The 25,123-nt window shown below is 45.3% G+C and overlaps 1 protein-coding gene across 1 annotated transcript in view; it reads right to left on the reverse strand.

Annotated features, from left to right (window-relative positions):
• Nucleotides 1–25,123, reverse strand: part of EXT1 (exostosin glycosyltransferase 1) — a 179,991-nt gene that overhangs the window by 20,855 nt on the left and 134,013 nt on the right. Inside the window, exons 2-3 of the mRNA XM_075495172.1 lie at nt 4,318–4,411; nt 1,401–1,508 (exon numbers count right to left, since the gene is read on the reverse strand). Of these exons, the coding sequence (XP_075351287.1) occupies nt 1,401–1,508; nt 4,318–4,411 (202 nt within the window). The remainder of the gene's footprint in view (nt 1–1,400; nt 1,509–4,317; nt 4,412–25,123) is intronic.

Consider the following 25,123-nt stretch of genomic DNA (forward strand, 5'->3'; position numbering starts at 1 on the left):
CAAATAAATGCAGAAAGGCTGGATTAAGCTCTCCCAGCGCTATGATGAGGAGAATATGCAAATAAAAACATCCGAGCTGCTCTCAAACAGGAAATGAAAAACTGTAACATAACAAAAACATTTCCCAGAGCAGACATTCAGGCCCTCTGCCAGCTCTTTAAAAACACTGTTAATAACGGTGCAGTAGCTGTTCAATGTGGAAGCAGCTGTGAAGAGAACGAATGGCATGTTACCGGAAAGCATGAAGATCAGCAAATTATTATTATTTAAAGAGAGAAATAATTTTGCTCAGAAAAATGTGCTGTCCACAGAAGCAAAAATCAAACGGCCCTTGTATATTTGCAGATTGTATCACGTTAAGGAGAATAGGCAGCACTTCGCAAGGCTTGCTAGGCCAGCTCTTCACAAATATTTACTTCTCCAGACAAGTAAATGGGCATCTAATGAGATTTTCAAAGGTACTTCATTTTTGGGGTGCCAAGACACCTGTACCTTTGAAGACTTCTCTCCGTGGATGACAATAGCTTGCCACTTTGGAAATGAGTTAAATTCAACCATAAAAAAAACCCTCTTAGTGGCTACTTATTGGCTATTCCAGATCTCGTGGATCTCAGCTTCATGCTGGGCAATGGTGTTTTATCAAATGCTATGTTGGGGAAACCAGTTTTTCAAGAACTTTTCCTAACATCAACTTCTCCACATACTTTATAGAATGTATTTAGCCTACAAAACCCACTAGGGAAACAGAAAAAAAAATCTAGTGAATTTAAAATCAAAGTAGATGCTGAAGGTAGCAGGGAATTTCTAACTTCTCAGCCTGCTTTTGTTCCATGAGCTCAAGGAGATTAACAATAAGTGACATGAACACTGCTTCAGAAGGAAATGTTACACGGCCCATACATCAGAAAAGGGACAGATTCTGCTTGCCACAAACTGTTAGGTGGTAACTCCTGCCTGAGAAAAGACCTGCTTCCCTGACGAGCCCCTTCAGTACCGGCCAGCCAGACACAGCGCTGGTGGGACCCCTGAGGACAGACGATTTCTGAAGGACTAGAGCAGAACCTGCCTTCAGATGTTTTCTCTCTCATCACAGCACCCGGTCCAGGACAGCCCTGCCTCAGAGAGGCATCCAGGTGCTCCATACCAGAAGAGATTTCATGCTCTTAGGAAAAACAGGAGTCTCTTGCATTTACGAATGTGGCCTGGTGGCTGCAATGACCTTCAGGTCAAAAAATGAATGATGTCATATTAAATGAGTTCATAGCTGGCGTGACACAGACGATCCCTTCATGATAAAAATTCTTTTACAGCCCTGACCTTTTGGATTCATCTTTCCCGTCCATTTAGATGGCAGCAGCAATAATCAGCTGATCCGCTGAAGGCCGCGGTCTTTTTCTTACCTGTAGTAACAATCTCTCATCGCCTATGACGGCAGCTTGGTTCCAATCAATCACTTCCGAGAACGGCAACTCCCATCCGTTGCTGAGCATAACCGGGACGCAGGCAGCCTGCACGCACAGAGAGGCATTGCAGTGGTCAGCGGGTGCCCGGCCAGTAGGGCAAGCTTCGAGGTTTGCACCAACGTCACGACCGTTGTTTTCTGCATAAGCTCTGAGCCAGCTCTCATGAAGGTGGTCAGGAGAGGCAACATGGCAAAGAACACCAGAAGCTAGAGGCCACAGGACAGCAGCCCAAATGTTTATGGTTTTCCATTTTGCGCTTATTCATATTCACTGAAAGGTGGGGTTTGCATGGAGAGTGGCATTTGAAATCTGGTGCTTATGCTGCCAGGTGAGGGCAGAACTGTTAAAATGCTGCAGGTGTAACACCAGAGAATTTCATGCAAAATGATGGCCTCCCTCACTGCTTTGTGAACCATTCAGCAGGGAGCTAACTCCCTCAATTTTTATAATAAGTTGCAAGACAACCCTACGGAAAATATCTATCATATTCAATTCCAGAGCACTTTTTCCACAAAGGAGGAGTGAATTCCCTATCCTGTTTGATATCAACTCTCCAAACAGAGGCAACTGCACAAACACAACTCATCTGTCATCACCTGTCTACAAAAATAAGAATTGCTTTCTGTCTTAAAACAAACAAAAAGCATACACATTCAGTATCTATTTCATACCAGTATGATCTGTCTAAATTATTTAATCTTTTATGAGTTGTGCAAGTTCCTCTGCACAGACAGCAAGTTTGAGAATATTCAGTAAATATTCAGGGCAAGTTTGAGAATATTCAGTAAATATTCAGGGCGGTATTTCTGTAAATAAATGATGGCCACTATGTTCTGGTCAGCTGGATCACAACATAAGATCCAAGCCAAAAGCCTCCTGATGTGATGCAAGAACCTATTACCAGAGGATCTGCATCGAGCCTGTGCTCTGGTTCAGTTTCTTTTGGATCAAGCCAAGCTTAAGAGCTCTGAATTTGGTCCAGACTGGGGTCAGTCCCTCCTGTACCTCCCAAAAGATGGTATAAAGGGGAACCTTTCAGACTGCTGTACCTTCCTTGGTAGCATGTATTACACACAGGATCTTAGACTGGTCAAGTCTCTGCATTACAGCAGTGCTTATAACATGTAAAGAACTGTGATCTTCTGTAAGGAAATGACATTAGTGCATGAAAAAAGCCAACCAGAAAACACTTAGCAATGTGTGTTCACATTTAAAACATTCCACTAATGTGGATTACGTCTTTCAACATGCCCTGGAGCCAGACAGAAATTGGGAATTCATCATAATTGGTGAATACTGCTGCTAGCCTGCTAGGAAAATCCTCAGCGCCTGCATTTTATCATCATCAACCTGGAGCCTCCAAGTTCTGTACAGTGAGGTACGCTCCCTGCTTTCTTCTCCTGAGGCCGATGTATCTAACAGAAGCTGCATGACTTGCGGCCCAGATGAGAGAAGAGCTGAGCAGTGCTCTTCAGGAGGATCTGAAGTGACTCGTCATTCCAAATAAGCCAGTCCCACTTCTTCCTCCGAAAAGGCTGGAGAGGGAACAGCACTTAGCAGGCTATTAATAGTCTCTTGAGTAGGAGCAAAGAGGTGACAGTCCAGAACTTGGATCTCACGTGTGACAGTAGGTGTGGGGTTCAGTGGTTAAACCTAAGTGTCCAGTGCATTTGGGATGCTCTAGGGTATCCAAGAAACCCATCAAGGGCTGGCAGACATGACACAGCATCTACTGGACACCTTCTGGAGAAGCAGCAGAAAGCCAGAAGGGTACCCCTGGGCTTCTAAAATGATATTATACACCTACACTTAGGTACCCGAATCCTGCTCTGCATTGTGGTAAACAATACTCCTTAGTAGCGGCTGGGACATTTTGTGGTTGATGAAGAAAAGTGATGTGATGCTATTCATTACCAGCTTTACTGCTAATGCTGGGACACTTCCCAAATGGCAAAAGGACACCTGGAGGCAGGCCCCTGTAAGATGTCCTCATTTGCCATCTCACTGACACCAAGAAGCGCCTCGGCCTCCCCTTCCCTCCACTCCAGCCCCCATGGAAATCCAGATGCCAGTCCTAGAGGGGAGCTGCAGCATCTCCCAAGATGCTCTGTATGGCTGACTGAAGATCCACGACCCCGGGGCTGAGCTGATGCTTGCCAAAAAAAAGGTCACGCCAGCTGCAGCCGGAGTAGGTCAGTGTCAGGCTCGATCCCTGCGCGGCCAAGCCCCGCTGCCACGGTGACTCAGGAGCCCCTTTGCATTGCCGTCTGCTGCTGGCCAACAGCAAAAAAGGGAGACCATTAACCAACATGTTTTTAAAAGGTGAAAGGGGATTCAGATGCTGTCCCAGACACACTGGGAGCTCCCTGAGATCAGCCTATATCCACCTTCATGTGAAGCTTCCATCTGGGGCTTTACAACCCCCAGGCCACCTTCTGCGTGTTCAGCAAGCACCATCTCAAGACAGGCAATGCATAAGCAGGTCTGTTTTGGCTAAGTGAAAACAAAAAGCTATTTTTACTGCCCCGGGGCTTACTTGTAGAGGCCAGTGTCTCTCACGGGAAGTCTCACAGCTTGATAAAATACTGCTCTAAACCTGTCCAACCTCTCAGCCTCACCACATCCAGGGAAACCCTTTTCCTGGAGGTAACGCAATTCAACCTTCAGATGAGCTCAGTGCTCAGCCCCTCCTGGGAAGAAGCTGCCAATTGCTCCAGAAGTATGAATAGAGGCTTTCGCAAAGTGGATGACTGTCCACTAGGGAAATGAAACACACTTCCCTCCTCCCCACCTCCTTGCTATTGCACGCTGAATTGCAGCCAGCGTAGCCGATGCTTTAAACTGCAGCTCTTACCTGCAAGGCTTCCAGAAACCTGAAAGAGCCAAGCCTGCGGCCACGGGGAACCAGACAGAAAGTGGCATTGTGCAGCATTTCACGGTAATCATACCTAACAAGAACAGGGAACAAAAGAGAAAATTCAATTAGCAGCGAGTCCTAGAGTAACTGGGCGTGAAAATGCAAACAGCTGTTGAGACACATCTGGATAAAATCATCCCCGACCAAGACCGCTCCCCACCAGGTTAACTAGCTCCCTCCGTGCACGCGTGCATCAGCCACCTCCCCAGCTCCTTTTTGCTCATCCTCAGGAGCAACCACCACGGGAGAGAGCTGGGAAGAGTGGTAATGAAACTGAGAAGGAAGGAAATAATTTTGCCTTTGCAATAATCAGCCATTTCTACATAAACAGGCATGCATGAGTTCTACCAACAAACTTATATTAAATATTTTGATACCCAAAGTATTGTTGCAGCACTTCTGTGACCCTGATTTCTATTCAGATTTAGGCAAAGTCATGCACAACTGTGTTCGTTTCCACACAAGAGGTTTGTACAAAGCAAAAAATATTCAAACTATGCCAAAGAAATCTTCCCTTATCAAGCAGGCACTAAAAAAGGGACGGGGCGTTACAATGACTCACTTGGTGGCTATTGTCAAATATGGTGAGAGGGATAAACTTCCAAATTTTGGCAATTAACCACATAGCTGCAATGACCCGCTCCTCCGAATTAAAATTTTAAGTGCTTATAGACACTCCTGGGTTTTTTTCTGATTCCATCAATCACCTCAAAACCATTTACCAAAACCACACATCAAATCCTAACAGTTTCCAGCCTGTTATTAGCTAAATGTACTTCTGGCAAAGCCATGGAACTGTGAATGGCATTGACCTCATCTGAGACAAAAGGATCCAGATTAAACACCCTCTGTTCTCCAGAGTGTCCTGGACTCCGCAGACAGATGTTATTTTGACAGCAACTTGTGGCACTGAAATTTTCTAACACTAATAATCTAATTTAACCGTAGCCTACAGGCAGAGCAATTTTTTTTGTATGCGTGTATATGTGTATGTATATACGTATGTATATGATTATACTTTATATATAAAAAAGTCCGGATCTACATTTGTATTCTCACACAGGCCAGACAGATGGGAGTAAGCCAATTTTCAATTATAAGCTCCGTCTTTAGGAAGAGACATCTTGCAAAGGCCCATTTGCTTAAACAAGCGTGTATAGCTAATTTGCACAAGAAAAGGTCACTGTGAATGCATTAAGATTATCTCCACTGAGAGTAAAATAAAAACTCTCGTTGCATTAATTAAAACTACAAAACAGACTTCAAAGTACAATTTTTTTTTCTTTAAAATTGTATCTCAACTTTGGTTAAAATACATATATACATATTCCATCTGAGTAGCAGCAATTTCCTTTTCTCCGTATGGGATATTGATTGGCAGCCACGTCCCAGCTCACCAGCCAGCAGTGACACAGCACATGGGGGAAAAATATTAGGAAACTGGAATACCAAAAAAAAAAAAAAAAAAAAAGTTGCCATTTTTAAGCATTCCTTTTTTACATATCAAGAGGTCTGAGGCTCATTGATTTCACTGTATATTGTACAACAGAAAATGTTAATAAATACCAAAAATAGAATACCCCGTAGGGCTAGAATACACCAGTCAGAAGTCCCCCATCATTAGCTAGCTAAAAATGTAAAATCTTGTTAATACCCCAGAATGCAACAATATCCACAAAATGTCGATGGCAGAACCAGAACACAAAGAAAAGCAGAGAATAAGGCCAGCGCAAGTGAGTCCTCCATAGGCCAGCGACGTCTTATATTGGGCACCTTTTCTTTCATATCTAATTTGCTGATATTACCATAGATTTACAAATTTAAAAAAAAAGGAAAGGATTTTGTTGACCATTTCCCACCTGGAAACCAGTTAGCGTCTTGCTCCCATTTGCGCATTTTAAAGCCTAACGTGTGATTTATTGCTAAGCTCTGGAATAGCACGGTTCATGGTCATCAAGTAATTTATCTACATCATATGTAGACAGAGAGCCTCATCCTAACCTTGATGTATGGGCACAAAATTTCCACTCACTTCAGGGAGAGCCCACAAATACAACAGGAGCAGACTCAGAGTAAAGCAATATCCATCAAGAGCTGCTGCAACAAATGAATTGCACCAGAGATTCTTCTCATGAACAAATTTCTCTGCAATTTCAACCCAAATGTTTTAAGGTGACTCCACACGATCTTTGAGCGCAGTGCTAAGGGAGTGATTTCCAGTTTAATCCCCCTCAGCGACCACTCTAGGATCAAGCATCTATTTGAAATCCTTAAACACAAGGTGCTAATTTTGCTCCTACTAGTTGATGGGTAGCATGCAAAGCAACGGGGGCACCCTGCCTTAGCCGAAAGACAGCAGATAGCCCAGTATGTTTAAATACGAATTCGGAAATGCCTTACACAACACGTGTAGCCAGCCACAAATACATAAATATCTCTGTCAAGCTGCAAGCATAGCTTTGTAATTTGAAGCGCTGCTTGCGGAGGAAATCGTTTACATTCAGAGTCAAGTTGGCAGCAGAGACCATTTCATGTTTTTCTCAGACTGCCAGGCAGCATTCGGAGGAGACCTTGGCCACAAAAACGTCACCTGGTGAATGAAGCTCCAGCCCACAGGCCATGGCGGGGACAGAAGGCGTCAGAGCAACCCTCAGTTTCAGACTCCTTCCCATTCAGCCCCGTAGGAACCACGCGCGCAGCAGGAGGTTTGAGCTTTGCAGGGAAAATTGCTTATGTACGATGGGCATTTTTTTCCACATGAGGCATACATGTCTCACCTGAAAGCATCTCTGCAATCCCCTTAACTCTGACTTGAAATGCTTTCAGTGAAGTCAGTGAGATTATCTCTATGATTAAACGTAGGTATCTGAGTTAAATCTTTGCTGGACTTGAAATTTCTCCTTCACTTGTCCAGGAAAGATATTGGAGCTGGCGCAGACATCCAGGAACACCCTCTCAGCTGCAGCAGGACACTTGTACATTAAGTACCAATCTGGCTTCTATTGCAAATACCAGTATCACATCAACAATGGGCTTGATTTTCCCACCATCTTCACTGACTAATCTCAACAAGACCTCAGGGAGACGATGAAGTATTACAACCCCGCTCACAAATGGTGGAGGGGCCTTAAGTTACAGAGAAAATAGTCCAATGTTTAGAAGAGGTTCTTCCAGAGCCTTCTCTTCTTCTTCTCCCCTGGCAATGGGGGTTATATCTGTTTTCATAACTACTTATTTCCATTAGCCGGTAACGTCTGAAGATGGCAGGGAGATTTGTTACGGTCTTCCAGCTTGCATTGCTGTGGTTGCTGCAAACTTGGAGCTGCCAGCTTGTGGGGACAGCTCTGCATTACCAGCCTATCCAGACACTCTGGTTTTACCCCACTATGGAGGTTTTCCAGGCTCCACATGCAGCTGCAGAATCGGAGCAAAGACCGGCACCACGGGGCACCGCGCGGGCGGCCAGCCGGGCACTTCTTCCTTACTTGTGCTGCGTCGGTGTCGCACTCCTTCTGGCGCTTTCCTTTCCTTTACTGCTGGCAGTTAATCTTCCCGAGCATTTACTGTAGGAAAGCTTTGAGAGGAGTCCTCTGCTTTGCTCAGAGGGTATTTATTTCCAGAAAGCTCCTGGTTTCCATGTTAGAAGACTGCCGGGGAGAGGGGGCACACGCGTATTGCTCACATTCCTGTATTGCTTCATTCTGCACGTTTGCACGGAGGTAACATTTTACTGCCAATTTTAGGGCCGGCTTGGCCTGGGCCTCAGCTGCATCATTCAAACATGTTAAAATCCAAATGCATATGCCTTTAAAATGACAGTTGGGGCTTTAAAACTGAAATAGCTACAGATTTAACCCAAAGCTGGCATCCCTCTGTAAGGACCAGCAGTGTGTTTTATTAACTTTCAGGCTTCCTTCCGTAATGATTAAGTGCACCTTGTTCACAGCTAATACCTTTTTAGGCAGCATAAACAAATAGCTCTATTTGTAATCAATTCTAATTTATTCACACTTTAATTGAAATATCCCCTCCCTGCTACCACCCATAGCTGAGAAAACATGTTCGGCCCCATCTATCACGCAGGTGTAAACACTGCAGCGCCGTGTGGGCAATTATGCGAAGGAGAAATGCTGCTCGGCCAAATGCTCTTACCATTTTAACTTCTTGATCCAACACATTGCTTCTGTCTTTCCCCATCCCCCCGTTTTTTTTGTCCTTCAGATGTGCCGACCTTGTCAATCAGCACGTGGATTAGAGGGCTGTTTGGGATTCCTGGTTCACCATTATCCCAAGGAGCCTGGGCAGGCTGCAGAGGCTCTGCAGTGACTAATCAGCCATGCCATACATTCCTTCTTAAGCTTAAGCATTTCCCCATGTCACTACACTTAAGAGATTATAAATTAGCCTGGGAAACATTTTCACTACCAATTTTAATATAAACTATTTTTTTCCAAAGCCACATCCTCGTCACCATTGACTGAAGTGACATCTAAAAAGACGTTGACTGTTTAGACCAGCAGATATGTCCAGCTACTCAGATGTAACGATCATCATACTTTATCCAGCTATATGTCACCTGTCACGTAGGAATCACAAAGCAGTGTACACATTTTCTTATCTAATCTTCTGAACACTGATAAGGGATACCATCACTGTTCCCATTTCATAGATGGAAAACCTGAGATACAGAGGACTGGTGGCTTCTCCAGCAGCTAGACAGACCTTGGGAATGCTAACCCCAGCATCCTCACCTGCCTCCCTCCTCTCCGGTGATACAGCACTCACTGAAAACCAGCCATATGTTATGGTTATCAAAATTCAGATGGAAATACAGGAGCAGAACCCAAACCAAATACAATGGGTTTAACCCAGCAGTATGTATTTTAGCAGTGCCACACATAATCCATCTTTTGGAAGATGCTGGAGCTCATCTTTGGCAGGGAGTATCAGCACATACCGCCATAGATGTCAGATGGGACTAGGGCTGTTTTTTTCTTTCCCAAGCCAAAAATTGTGATGGCATTTAATCAACTATGTCCAGGGCTCCCTCCCTGAATCTGCAAGCCCACGAATGCACACTGCATCTTCCAAAAGTCTCTGCATCGGTTCAAGTGCTACAACAAAGACAGATATTAAACACCTACAATGCAAGGCTAAATGGCGGAGTGCTTCCCAGTTTTCCAGTATCTTCAGTTTCAGCTATTAACGAATCGGCCAGTTTTCTGTGTGTGAATGCTTAATGCAGATAGCTCTGAACTACTGGCTGGAGAGCCTGAAAAGAAACCCACTCTGTCACACAGAGCGTCTCGTTGCTTGGTTTCCATTAAGGTATGTTGGCTTTTAAATAAACTGTCAAGTAAAACTTGGCATTGAAAGCACCAAGTGAGTAACTGTCTTTGTAGAAAAGCTGACAGCTCAGCTGTGCGTCAGATAGATAGCTGCCCAAGACTGAGCTCGAAAGGCTAACGCATCCTACTTGGAAGGGTGCCGTCGCCACGAACTGCTTGCTTTCGGATTTACGGCTGCGCAATGCTTTGGGGTGATCTTAATGCTGGTTAACAGGCTACTGGCTGGCAGTTCATCTCCCTCTCCGCAAGCGCTGGTTCTGGAATTAGAAAGTTTGGAGGTGCAAAAACATAATTGGAAAACTTTTTTTTTTTCCCTGCTTAAAGGGCTAATTGATTTCACAGGTGTTTAATTATCATTTGCTGTGAGATAATACCTTGTAGTGCCATAAAAAATGGATTTAATTTTCGAGTGCTTGCAAAACCATTGCCAAAGCCAAGCTAGAGCTAAAGCTAGATAATTATTCTATAAATCAAACACACTGCCTCCTTTCTTTGAAATTTTTAATACTTGGCTATAATGATATCTGACGACCTTGAAACTAACATAAAAAGGATTTTCTTGCCAAGTGCTGAAAGGCAGCCATTGGAGTATTTCTTTCAGCCTGGTTCATTACCGCAGCCGCCGCCGCCATGCTGCCCTGGCTGCAGGGCTCCGAGGGATGCTACGGTGCAAGTACGGCAGCAGCGCGCGTGAACAGTGATTTCAGCACGCAGGTAATGGACGAGTACAGGTATGAGCATGAGCACAATCTGAAAATGCTGCTAAATTAATGAAAATCCTGCACGATTCTTCTAGGCTTGGCAATGGAAATGAAACTCTGCAAACATTCAGCAACTAATGTCAAGGTACAACCATTTTCTCCTTTCCATGCCAGCATCTTCTTTCAGTTCAGAAGGTTGGGTTAACAAAGAAAAACAGGGAAGTAGAGTTTTCACCTTAATGTACTCCTAAAGGAACTTTGTTACAGTTAAGATGGACAGTAACCATTGAAATTTAAATCATCTTTAAAGTCTTCACTGACATCATGGTTGGATTCAGTTCACTTTGATATTATGCACAGAAACATTTGGATACACAAGCCATTAAATTCAATGTACATTCTAACAAATAAAAATGCTCTAATGATTTTTGTCTAAATATTTACACAGAATGCCCTGTAAATCTATACGGTGCACGCAAAGCACGCACAACATTTGGACTGCCAAATACTATCCAGCTGGCTCCCAGTGTGGCAGTTACACCACCTAGAACAAGTAGTCTTATACAGTAGCAAATGTGGTCTCTCCAACATCATTTGATGTTTAAAGATAACTGCTTACTTAACAAGTGTGCCAGAGAGGGTTCATAAGCAGCATGTCAGAGGCATCCCTTGCCGAGGTGCCTCTCTAGGCAGCGTTACGGCCAAGTTACTAGCAACCTGCTAATAGCATCGTGTAGCGCTTCTTCTAAAACCAAACGCTGGCTCCTAGGCTTTGAAGTCCTCTAAGAGCACCTGCTTTGCAGCAGCACCTCGCTGTGCTGGCTGCAAGAAAACTCACAACACGCCTGAATAAGAAAAGTCCATGAGGAAGCAAATGCACTGCTCGCTTGTATCTTCCGAGGAATGTAAATGCAGCACCACGTATCGTGAATTCAATACCCTCTAGGTCAGTGGGAAAGCACTGAAGATGCTGATGCTCGCACACACGGATGCACGCACAGGAACACAAACGCAGACAGCCGCAGGGTAAGACTTTACATGGACCCCCTCTGAAGTGACACAAACGGATATGAATACACTTTGCCTGAAATGTGTCCGTCTGGCACTTACTGCCCATCAAGCTGCTGGACCCTTACGAGGTAAAGATAAGACCAACCTGTTAAGATGATCCAGTGGTTCAGGCAGGCTCTTTCTAACAGGATTCTTCTAACAATAAATTACGCCAACACTTTGCATCATTATGATACCTCTACCTTGCCATTTTCTGGAGATCACAAACTCTTTTTTGAATATTTTAATATAAAGAACCTCAGCCTGCCAGCAGGAGAACAAAGCAGCATAGCAGCATCTCCATTTCACTGATGGGGAAACCGCCACGCAGCCTGAACTTGGGCTTCATCTACTCGTCCTTGTTCCCCAGTACTCTGCATAGAAAAATGCAGGAGTAAGTTGAAAATAATATCGAACTCTTGGCAGCGTGCTTTGGCTTTTCAACAGAGAACTAATATCCTGGGCTTCATCAAAAGAAGCGTGGTCAGCAGGTCGAGGGAGGTGATGCTCCCCCTCTACTCCACTCTGGTGAGATCCCACCTGGAGTACTGCGGCCAGCTCTGGGGTCCCCAGCACGGGAAAGACATGGACCTGTTGGAGCGGGTCCAGAGGAGGGCCACGAGAATGGTCAGAGGGCTGGAACACCTCTCCTATGAGGAAAGGCTGAGAGAGTTGGGGTTGTTCAGCCTGGAGAAGACACGGCTCTGGGGAGACCTCACTGCGGCCTTTCAATATATAAAGGGGGCTTATAAGAAAAATGGAAAGAGACTTTTTACCAGAGCCTGTAGTGACAGGACAACGGTAACACTTTTAAACTAAAAGAGGATAGATTTAGACTAGCTATAAAGGAAGAATTTTTTTTTTAAATGAGGGTGGTGAAAAACTGGAAGAGGTTGCCCAGAGAAGTTGTGTATGCTCCATCCCTGGAAGTGTTCAAGGCCAGGTAGAATGGGGCTTTGAGCAACCTGATTTAGTGGAAGATGTCCCTGCCCATGGCAGGGTGGTTGGACTAGATGATCTTTGAAGGTCCCTCCCAACCCAAACCATTCTGTGATTCTATGATTCTATTTTTTAAAATTGGGGATATTATATTCTGTCCTTCACAGAGTGACTTTGTTCAGACTTTAGCCTTCTCCTAGCAGTGAAGCAGTGTCAAACACTTGTCCTAAATAGCCCCATTTGGTCCCATTAACCAACCTCATATGCTGTGACAGTCCAGCTGTGAACATCTTTGGGGTAATTTCCCACTGCAAAGCCAGTTTTCTTATTGATTTATTCTCTAACTTTAAAAAAAAAAAAAAAAAAAAAAGCCCACTACTGGAATTTCAGTTATTAAAGCATCAGTTTGGATTAAAGACCCACACAAAGAAAAATCCATACTGCATTTTCTGAACAAAGAAACAAATTTTAGCTCATCTGCCACCCACTCTAATTTTGAGATTACAGGACATACCTGAAAGCCTCAGAGTGTAGAGAAATAAAAGACTTATTGTGAGATCTCTCACCTGTCAACACCTGCCGGCTCTAAAGCCCATGATTCCCTCCTGCCTGTCAAAAAAAAAAGGCCTCCAAATATTTCTTAATTATTTTTAAATAGCTCTTTATTGAAAACTTGAGGTTAAAAAATGCTGAAAAGAATCAGTTTTCTAGAGTTTCATGCTTCAGTATCTGGGGCTACTGAATGTTTTAACTAACCTAGAAAGAGAAATGGTTGATTACAAGCTCTGGATGGTAAAATAATCAGTAAAATCAGTGCTCTGCACCCATTTATGCCACAGTCCAATAACTGGACCCAGCAGAGTCCAGAGGAAGTCCAGAGGTGTAAAGAACACCACCCTCTCCATTAAGCTGCCTGTAGGACTGGGACTTCAGCAGGATAGTAGAGAAAGTACAAACCCCTGAAGATTGAATTAGAAGGGGTTATCATTTCTATTCTTGCTTTGAATGTCTGGCTGAGCTCTTTACCAAACGATTTAGAATAGTCCTTATGAAGCTTATCATTTTCTATTCAGCTCCACAGATTTTCCCATTACGGCTATCGAGCTCCTAAGTGGCTTGTTGGCATCTTTAAAAGTTATAGTCCTCCAGACGCAACATCTAAAAATGGAAAGCAAAGATGATGTGCAATACTGGCTCTAATTATGCAGGAGTTCATTTCTATGAATGACTGGATTTGTTTCCAAAAAAAAGAGGGACTTTACACAGGAACTGCTGGCAGAACCCCATGTTGTCTAGGCATACTGACCCAAAATGTGACCATGCTTGGAGGAAAAATTAGTTCAGCAAATCCACAGAACAACTTTGAATGAAATAAATAAGTGATTTATTTTTACTCATAAGAAGTCAGCTGCAGCTTAGTCCCCAGCAGTGGTAACACCACAACATATCTAGAGACTTCAATATTTTGGTTTTTTATTAGTTCGCGTATTTGCCTTCATCTCAGGTTCTCAAAGTATTTTCTTTCTCCTTTCTATAAATGAGACAAAGCTACCTCAAAAACAGGAGTAGGACACAAAGTGTGTGTGGGGAAAGAACGCTAATTTTGTGTATTTTGGTTTTGTAGCACTGAACTTTAGGGTGAAATCCCAGCACTGTTACAGTCCAGGGCGGGTTTCCCCTGACTGACAGTGGGTGCTGATTTTCTGGACTTAATGAGGACTAACTTCTGCAATAAAGCAGTGCAGGAGTGTGAACTGTGGAAGGGCAGGAAACTCTGCAAATGTTTTCCCTATTGCAGTCAACAGTGAGTATTAAAATAATTTTCATTTTCTAAGAGAGAAAAGAGGGGATAGCAGGAAGAAATATAAAAATGCACTGATAATTGTTTTTCAGTGATGCCTCCCATTCCTGTCCTCCGTTTTGTTAACATAAAGCTAAACCATGTGCAGCTTGAGAACTAGGACTGTGCTTCACAGAGTGGCCAGGCAAAACGGGATCTGTTACTCTGCAGATCTGCTCCTTCTCTGTGCTCACTCTTGCTGACTACAGTAAAATCAAAGTTTTCTATTACTTGCTCTTCTCAGCAAAAAAGGCAGCTAGAACAAAAGCACAGCTCCTCTGCATCTCTACATCACCAAGTCCCCTTCGGAGCCCGACTCTTCTCCTGAGCCAGAGGAAAACGCGAGCCGCACGCCATTAAGTGTAAGTTTAGAATTGCAGCTGGCTTTTGTTAGGCGGTTTTTACCTTTTATATGGCTGTTTAGGCAACTCCCATGGTCTTCAGTTCACGTTACACCAGGTTACGGTGACTATATCCCATTCAATAGGCCTGGAGAGAGTCTTACCCACTTTCAACAGGACAAGGGGTAATGGTTTCAAACTGAAACAGGGTAGGTTTAGATCGGATAAAAGGAAGACATTTTTTACGGTGAGGGTGGTGAGACACTGGAAGACACAGGTTTCCCAGAGAAGTTGTGGATGCCTCATCATTGGAAGTGTTCATGGTCAGGTTGGATGGGGCTTTGAGCAACCTGATCCATTGAAAGATGACCCTGCCCACAGCAGGGGGGTTGGACTAGATGATCTTTGAAGGTCCCTTCCAACCCAAACATTTCTACAATTCTGTGATTGAAGAAGGTCCCTTCCAACCCAAACCTTTCTACGGTTCTACGATTGCCCATGGTGGCACATGGGACTTTTAGGTCCCAGCCTGAGGATGCAAAATTGTTGTCTAAAAAACCCCACAAGCACGTTTGCATCCATGCATACTTACATGTACACACTTCCGCACTATTTACAAAGGACTTTCATCTGGAAACCACTGATGCATGTGCATATCCTTCTTCTCTTGCCTGACCCTGCCCTGACACACAAAGAACCCCACATATGAATTTTGCAAAATTACTTTTTCAAAAATCAAGGCCCATTTTGAGAACAAAATTAGAGAAAAAACCAACCAAAGCAAATCGAAAACTTTGTTTTGAAGGAGAGCTCTTCTTCAGCATGCAAAGCGAGTCTTTTGAAAACCAGTCTGCATATGTACATGCCAAACACTGTCTAAACTGGACCATATCGCACTTCTGAGCCCCGCTTTTCACTTTGCTCCTAAGAGTCCCAGGGAAACCACATACCTGCTGACGGTGAATGCCTGACTGCTCACATCTATAGCCCTAATGCATCACCACAGTGTCAGGCATCTAAGCCATGTCGGGAGCAATCCTAAGAGATGCAGACAGTGTCTCTCAGTCCCTATTGACACCCACTCCCGCTCCCGGTGCTCAGCACTGCACAGAATCATCTCTCTCACTTTTTTAGCATTCCTGCCCTGCTGGGCAGTGTCTGCCTGAACGTGCTACGTCTGTTTGCAAGCTAATACATTATTTACACAAACTATTCAGGCATAGCAGCAAGGATATAAAACATTTATCAACAAAGGGACCAGTTTGTCATTTTAAAATAATTATGTTTCTTTAAAGAAACCAACAAATTCAGTTGTCTCAGAATTATTTATTAGGTTGCGCAGGCTTGAAAGGACTCTCTCTTTTGGAGGGAGGAGTCTCCACTCCAAATAAAGCTTTAACCATGAGAAATTTTATACATCGGCAAGGAAATCTCAAGCTCGCAGGTTTCATAGCCAGAACCCTAATGAGAAGCACAGGTGAGGTATATGGTGGCACCTTCTCCTGTGATCTGCCAGACACTGAAACACCTCGAATGAACTGTGGGGTTGCAGGGCAGGGAACTCGCAAGTGTATTTGCAATTCTGCTCCCCTGTCAGCAGCTGGAGCACACCTACACCACAGTTACACCTGGGAGCAGCTCTACCAGCCCCAGCCCTGGTGGGATACAGCCAGGCATCTCCTCCAGCCCTGCTGGGAAGCGAGCAGGGCCAGCCTGCCACTGCCTGGCAAAAAAGCCCTTTGCTCTCTACCTGCTCCCTGCCCTGCACTGCCTTTTTATGCCTCCTCCAGCAATTCAGGCGCAAGGACAAATGGAAAGGGAAAGGCATCGGCATGCAAGTGCTCAGATCAGAGAGAGACCTGTGATCTGGTGTGCTTTGCAGATTGCCAAGAAAAACATGACCGTCCAGACAAAAGGGTTTACGAGGGGATGCCAGCAGTGATCAGATTAGTAGGAGGAACAACAGCTCTTCGGCCAAGTGCTAACAGCCAACAGATGGCGGGGAATGATGTTGACTGTAAGAGAGGCCACGCGATGATGCAGTGCAACATGCAACTAGACTGCTTTTTTATACAGGTGTGTTAATTTTGATATTAGTTTTAAAATATTTAATTTTTTTTTGAACCTTCCAGTGATAAGCACAGAGCAGGTGCAAAGACATCCGTAAAGGAAGCTTCTGTATCAGGGTAACTTCAGCTTCCTACCTCTTATAAACCATAACTGCAGCACCTTGCGCCGGCGGGAGAACAGGCTGCACAGCTCCCAGCTGAGTCTGGGTTTTGTGTGCCGTGTCCCCAAGGGGTATAAATGAGACCATGAGCTCTCTCTGCAAACTTCCGAGCAGCTGTTCTCCCCCAGCTCCCTCTGTCAGGCTCCAGATGGGCTGTGACACAGGCAGTTTCCTACAGCAGCGCCTCAAATCACGTGTTAGACGCGTCAGCAATTTCTGCTGACATCGGAGGCTAAAAAGGTGCAGACCTGGAGCAGGTGTTTTGGAGCGTCCTCATGCAGTGCAGACATCTTTTGCATACTGTTTGAGACTATAAAACGCAGTAAACCAAAATCCTCCGTAATGCTTGGCATCTGAAACAAGATGAACCTTTACCTTAGAAAGGAGCAATTCTGTAAAGGATTAGAGGGTCACCGTGGACAAGCAGCTCAAGGCTGTTACAGAAATGAATCCTTAGACACATCAACCACGTTGTACACTCAAAGAAATTGTCCCTGTGTACCCAGAGTTGGTGAGGCGGGCACCAGAAAACATCCAGTGCTAACACCCCCACATTTTAGAAAGATGCTGAATAATTGAAGACAGAGAAAAGGGACAGAAAAGTTATTTAAGGAACTGTAGTAAATACCCTTCTGAGAGATACTTAAAGACCTCAGCTTGTTCAGCTTATCAGAGAGAAGAGGAAGAAGCGGCTTGATTACAGCATGTAAGTGGCTCTACAGGGAGAAAAAGAAAAGGAACCAAGAGTTCTTCAACCTGCTGAAAAAGGGCACAACAAGAATCAAGAGGTGGAAGTTAAAAGTGAAACAAACATCAATAGAAATCTGTACTAATGCCCCAGCACCGAAGGTATTTTAACCATTGAACCAAAGTGCCATGAGAGATGGTGGCTCCTCCATTAAGTAGATGACCTCTTGAAATCGGAAGCGAGTGCTTTGCTGGAGGATACGCTGTAACTCATCCCGCGTTACGGGTGCAGCGCAGGGGTAAAGCGGGTGACACAGAATGGGCTGCAGCGCGCGGGAGATCAGACGGAGTAATCTCCTGGTCCATCTGGCCTTCCATTTTCTGTAAAAGCTACTAGTATTTGGTGCTTTCTGATCATCCCGAGTGCAAAACCTCTACCTCCAATATTCCATCATGCAAACTTCATGCAATTAGATTAGTACTGAAATGCATGGGGACATGAAAAGGGACGGTATCCTCTGATAAGCAACCCACGGCACTACTTAGATCGCTTTACTAGGGTTACAATAAATTCTGTGAGACTGAACAATAACAGACTACACTCGACAACAAATAGCCTTCAGGATTTTTGCTACTTCAGACCAACACATTCAACTTACTCAAGAATTATTTATCTGATGAACAGGACAGTTTAAAAAGTATCTATTGTTGTACAGAGATCAGTACTACATTTCTATAGATCTCAATTGGTTTCATTCCTATAAAACTCTTCATAAGACTTTTCCTCAAGGATGATCATCCCGGTCAAAGTACCAAGTGAAAAGGTTCACACTTTGATTATCATTTTGGTAAACTTAATAGAGGCATCCATAAATTAGCAGGGAAGAAGGAGGAAAAAAACCCAAAGCAACAAATGATTATGCCTAGGTGGAAATTTTAAAATGGTCTTTTTTAATGGATTACTGAAACCCTCCTGAGTTCATCTGCGGATACTGGAAACATGAATGGATAACACTGGAAGCCTAGGGATTAGCAAAGTCATTACCACAATCGCATTTTCCTTATGCGGAATATTTTGCTTTCTCCTCCCTCCACCTTTCAGAGGTTTATGATCTCTGCCTAGTAATGCAGCCAGTTTTTCCATGAAACGTACCAAGTCCCCTATAATTTAGTTGGAAACACCGGTGTTTATTATCTTTTGTGGTGAGCAGTCCTGTTTAAAACTGGTTTCTCATCACGCATTAATATTCTGGTATGGGAGGTTTGCAGAAACAGAGAAAGAACAAGAAATAAATTTGAAGGCAGCTCCTTGCCTGTTTTATCATCCCCCAGGTTAGCCTGCGTTCAGAGGGGAGGAAGGTCTGAGCGCTGCAGTCACACCTCACAAACACAGTCTGCTTGGTTTGTACCTTCCTCTGCTTCGTGTTTTCTCGCTCTGCTGAGTAAATACATCTTCGGCAGAAACCCGACCAGGCGAGGAGACGTGTGGTTTGTGCCTTGCCCACACCTCAGCATCTCGAGCTGGCTGCGGCTGCCAGAGGTGTCTCCCAGCTCTGCTCGGCCAGCACCGAGAGCAGCCTCGGACCTCGCCTCGCTCACAGCGTCCCTCACCCCTTCTCCCTTTTCGACCTGCCAGGTTCGGCACGGTTCTGCGGCAACCTTTTCCGTGGAGTTTTGAAGGATAACGTAATTGCTGCCTCAGCAGATTCCCCAAGAAATTAATGAGAGCGCTTTCAGCTCTAGTTTTGTGAGGAATTTGGAAAAAATGAAGCCTTTAAAGTGACACACGACCTTACTGTCTGTCCCAGCGCTGCCACAAATGTCAAAAGCCTCAGCAAACACTGCTTGAATGAGAGATTTGACAAAAGCCCCATAGAGAAGTTATGGCAGATGATGTTAACCCGTTTCTCTGTGAATTTTATCGTAGCCGGTAATTTTTGGGTCTCTCCTCAACCCCCAGACTCCTGACAAATTGTGCAAATTCATTTTGCCCAAGGACACCAGCACACAGTTACTGAATCACGGCGTGTTTAGACGAATGCTGCAGGGAAATGTCCGTGTACATCCTCTGTAGCTGTTTATATTCATCACAGCTGCAAACCAGCGGTCTCTTAGTCTCGGGTCTAATGCACCTACACTCCTACTCATTTGCAGGAACATAACTAATCTGCACGTGCTAAACGTGGAGGGAAGGGCAGCTTCGGCTGGGCCGGGGGACACGCTGCTCCACAGCGTCCCAGGTGCGGTGGTGCAGTGCTGCTTCCCCAGTAATACAAACCAGATCCCGCTAAAAGCTGGTACCTGTCTCATCCAATTTCATTTCCAAGCAGCGGAGAACTCGGTAACCCCTGCTGCGCAGGAGAGGAAAGAAGTGCCGAGGTCAGAAGGGAGCAGGCTCAGGGGAGAGCCAGATGCTGCGTGGGAAGAAGAGCTCCCTGCCTGCAAAGGGAGAGCTGGGCTCTGGGGTTAACTGGGACTGAAAGGCCAAGCGCCCAGCAGAGACATCCCCGCCGGCTGGCTGGGACCCAGCAGTGCCCGGGTCCCCAAAGGACGGGTCAGCAGCCTGCAGGCACAATCCTGCCGCGCGAGGCTCTTACCCGCACGCTGCCGAGCCGCGCTGCCCTCAGGGGCCAGCCCAGACGCTCTCATAGATTAGTGCATGGAGGTCACCACAGCCAGGTTTTTGCACATCCTGGTCTGCAACAGCCCCGCTAAAAGCTGTGCTGTCCTCCCGAAGGCACGCGGCTGCTGAGAGCAGTCCTGGGCCAAGGACACACGGCGCCTGTGCCCAGCCGGCCCCGCGGGCTGCTTCGGTGCCTCCTGCCCGGGACACGGTGCAGCAGCGGGCGTCCTCTGTAACCTCAGCCCCCGAGCTTCTGCCTCCCGAGTTTGAAAAATCTGGCTGTAGTTTTCACACATCGACAGCAACAAGGCTTTTACTTTGCTCTGTCTGCTGCTTAGAAAAACACACCAAGGTCAAAGAAAGAACATGACTTGAAGGCTCTTCCCAGCAGCATCGGGGGCTCGGTGCCTAACAGAGGTTACGCCAGCAGGAAAAACGCTTCTGCCTCTGACGTCTGTATCGTGACCCCGAAAGGACAGTACCGGGCGAGTTTTGTGCTTAGCCCGAGGACTGTTTGTAAAATGATCGATGACGCACGCAAATGGGCTCTTGTTTGTCTTACCGTACACTGCAAATATTGCTTTTAACGATGAGGTTTTTGCCAAACGGTTCTGAACACACCCAAACTGGGATCCCAGAGATAAAACTGCAAAAGCAAAGTAATGTGATCACCTGCTGTCTTCCAAGAGGGACCGATCAATGCCTTCTGATTTGGGCTTAGCCTGCAGGACTGTTTCAGCAGAGGTGCAAAACAGATGCAAGTAATGTCACCTCCCTACCTCTGCTGCTCTTAGGATCAGCACGGATTGCCGGGAGCTGTTGCGCTGCTTTTAAGCTGAAAATCCTTTCCCACTCAGCTTCTGGAGCAACTCTAGTCCTTAAAATTTGAATTCCCTCAATTTCCAAACAAGATTTAATCAGAGCTTGTTTCTGAAGGGGTCTAAGTTAATAACGAATACACAAGTGCAGGTTTTGGTAGCAGAATCTCTAATTACTTTTACCAATCAGTAAAAGTAAATTGGTGGTTACTGTATGATTGTACCATGTCCCCAAAGCGAGCAAAACTGAATTCACGCCTCTCTGAAAATTAGGTGCGAAAGGCTTGTAAGAGGAAGGTAAGCGAGCTATTCCCCATCCGAGCCCTCTCCTGAGGTCAGGTGGATGATGTTGGCCAGATTCTGCTCTCAGTTACTCTGGTGTGAATCTCAGTGGAGTTGCTCTGGATTTACACCGATGTAGCTGAGAAAAAAACCTGCCCTGTCAGTTTTCCTTCTTCGGTGACCATTCTTCTAAATCTTGGGCCCCATCTTAGATCTGCTTCTTCTTACGAGTTGCCTGACTTTACCGCGATGCCAGCTGGCATCTCCCTGCTGATCTGCCAGTGTTCAGCTCAGAGGATTTCCAGACGGCTTCACGGATACTTTTAGTTGTCAGAAAAAAAAGCAGCTCAAGAGGTTCCTCGCCTATTCTGAGTGCAGTCATTTGGCTAACGGGTCCAAATGGCTCTGCCCGTGCCCCAGAAAAAAAATCAGCAGCACCATGGAAATTGGAGTTTAATGTTCTGCATTTAAAGCCAAGGGTTTTTTAATCTTTGGCACCCGTGAAAGGCTGTTTTTCACAAAACTGAGTGATAAAACCCTACAGGAAACACTCATCCCCAAACTATCTGTGTGGCTTTTGCACACATCTGTTTCTCTCCTGTCCTCAAGAGATGTCTAAAATCTAATTAACCAATTAATTCGCAAATATATTCTAATTTATTCAAGGCAGATTTTCTTAGTGTTAAATTATCTGACAGTGAACCATACGCTGTACACAGTAACAGGACTTCATTAAAATACCAAAGGTTACACAAATGGAATAAAAATTATATTTGTACTACAGTCAGCACATACTTATATCCCCTAATGAGAAAATGTGTTTGTATTTCCCAATTTCTAATTTGTTTTTGCATGTTTGGTGTAAACCTGCTGTTAATACATTTGCAACACCAAACTACTACACCTAGTGTGGAAACATGAATATCCTGAGAGGTTTCCATGTCCGTTTAACTTGCAACAGAATTTAAATACACAAATAATCCACCATCAGCGCCGGTAAAACTCTTCTCTCAGCGCAGGCGATGCCACAGCTCATTTGTTATTGAGAATCACACCCGCGTCCCTGGCCAGCCCGCTCCTCCCGCCTCCCTCCGCAGGTAGCACCCTTGGCTGGGAACTCTCAAGTTCTAATTGACGGCACTTGTGCAAAGCCAGTCTAAAGGAAAAAGCTGATGCCTTGTTCTTGATTGCTGCATTGAACTGCTTGCCTTTTTTTTTTTTTCCTCCCCAACCCAATAGCTGTGCGGGTACAAAATACGACAGCTGGTTCCAATTCTGCCAGCTACTGGAGAGACTGTATCATTCCCCATCGCATGGCATCAGTCACAGCTCCACTCGACCTTCTCGAAAGCACAGGAGATGCGCTGTTGTGCTCAGTAAAAACCACCCAACGACAACAACAAACACAAAAAAATCCTTCCCTAGTTACTAACTCTCCAAGTATTTTCTTATACAGCATTAGCACAAACAAAAATACTTTGTCTGTATACACTCAGTACAGAATTACTCATTGAAGACGTTAATACCAAACAGCTGCTCTCTTCACTTGACAAGCAGCTTAGTATTTTTATTATAGTTCATTACACTCCAGTTGCACCACGGTCAATTAAGACGAAGGTACAGTTCTTCTAGGTGTATGCATGCATAAGGGACTGCTCCTACACTGAAAGGCGCTCCAGCTATATCTGTAATGCACTAAAAAATAAGGGACTTCTCCCACATCACACACTGGATCAGTGCCTGAGCTAGGAACAGCAGCCAGATCTCTCGGCACTGCAAACCCCGGGCTGTCGAGATGCACCCGAGCCTGTTTTCATGCCACCGGGGCTACGTGCTCCCAGCAGGCTCCATAGATCAAGCGCTGCTCGCGGCCGCGGGCGCCGGAGCCGCAGGTACCCGTCAGCGGCAGCGCCGAGCCCCCAGGAAAGGGGCTGGGAGCTGCGGTGGGCACGGCACCTCCCGTGGGGTTTGACAGCCGAGTGGGATGGTCTCGGCGGGAATCGAGCGTGCTGGCAGCACTCTTCTTAATTAACGAAAAGGAGTAGGACCAGCCAGCTCTTCTGGGGGGTGGGTGAATTAGGTTGGAAGACCAGTAAAGCTGGGGGAGAGTGAAACCCCTACCTCTTGGGGCACACTATGAATTTTAAAATTACATTTTTCACGTTTTTCTCCATTTATTTTTAGTGGCAATATTTAAGGCAAGTTCATAAGGAGGCAGAAGTGCCCTACCTGCCCCCACCTCCTTATATTTAATTTTTTAAGTGTTTACTTTGAGTATGCACTGACCTGGAAGAGGGGATGACCTGCAAAGCGACCGACTCTGCAGGTGACTAGATATACAGCTAGATGTATAGCAACTGTCAGAAGGGCAAGAAAAATATGAAAGCAATGGGATGAAGGAGGAGGAAAAGATCATTAGAGCTCAGTGGTAGAGTATGAATGGCACTACTCAGGCAGCCCCGAAGGCTCCCACAAGAGAATCTGGTCTGGGTCCAAAGACGGCTAATGAGAGGGAGCAGAAACAGTTTCCCAAAAAGAAAGCGAGTGTTTAAGTTCAGGGAGGAGACCAGAGCCAGTCCGATGGGGAATGCAAGACAACGAGCAATACAAAGCAGGGAGACTTGGTACTCCCATTTGTTTTTAGCTGTGCAATAAGAACAGCCAATAAAAAGAAGATGGATTTAAAGCGCTACAAGATTTTAATTTTTTTAAGCCACAGTTTATAATTAAGATGTAGAACTAATTGTCTCTAAATATAATTGAGGCCAGGAACTTCTGGGAGATCAGAGAAAAGACGAGCAATAGATAACGTGACTATCGTGGCTACGTTATATTCCACATAAAGTGAGCGAGGGATCCTTACACTCCGCACGCCTGTGGTGTACCTTGGGCCGGAGGTGAGGGAGAAGCCGAACCTTGGGGGAGTTATTTCATAATCAACCCTTAAGACTGTAACATCTTCCTCACGCATCAGCACCGAGCGCTGCCAGAGGCTGGAGGAGACTGCCCACAGGTGCCAGCTGGCAAGGGAACAGCCCTTCAGGAGACCAGCTTCAGGAGAAGCAGAGGGGCTCTCTCCCATGCCCGCAGGAGGAGGAGCGGTACGGAGCAGAACGGACGGAAAACGAGTTGTGGGGGACTGAGGAGCAGAGACAGGGTCTGAAACTAGTTTTAACTCATTTCTGTATTTGTTTCCTTTACAGCTGGAGGCGAAGCATGCAGAAAGCAAACACCCAGGTACAGGGCCAGGAGCACAAGGGCGGCTTTGGCTGGGAGGTGAACTGTTTGAGTTTCCTATCACGGCCCGTTACGTCAGGAGGACCTGTCTGCATGGCTCAACGTGGCCGATTACTCCTCCAAAAAGCTTTCAAATTCATTTATTTTTGCTCATATCCAAACTGAAGAATTAAGCAGTGCAGCTATTTATTTGTTTGCTGCAGCGGTCACTGACAGAACTACCTACAACCACTGAGGACTGAAAATGAAGCTCTTGCCACTTCACAACTAAACCACAAAAATCTCCTCATAAATGCTCTCGATTATTTCTAGCCTTTGACTTGAAACCCCGCCCGTGTGAGCTCCTGCTGACCCAGCTGTGAAATGCAGACTGTCACCATGCATGGGGGGAGCACTGGGTTCATGTTGGTTGCCTTGTGAGTCAACGTGGTTGTCAATGTACATGGGTGCAATCTTGTTCCCTTACGGAAAACTGATTGAATTAATTAAATGGATTTATTTATTTAAATGATTTGATTAAATATCTGACAATCTTTCCTGCTCCTGCTGCTCCTGACCCTTCTTCCATCCTCAGCCTGTGGTTGAAGACCTTCAAATCCTTGAAAAACAACAGGAGATTGCCTCCTTTCCCCCACTGTGAAGCTTTC

This window comes from Mycteria americana, chromosome 2, assembly GCF_035582795.1.
Source record: "Mycteria americana isolate JAX WOST 10 ecotype Jacksonville Zoo and Gardens chromosome 2, USCA_MyAme_1.0, whole genome shotgun sequence".
Lineage (NCBI taxonomy): Eukaryota > Metazoa > Chordata > Aves > Ciconiiformes > Ciconiidae > Mycteria > Mycteria americana.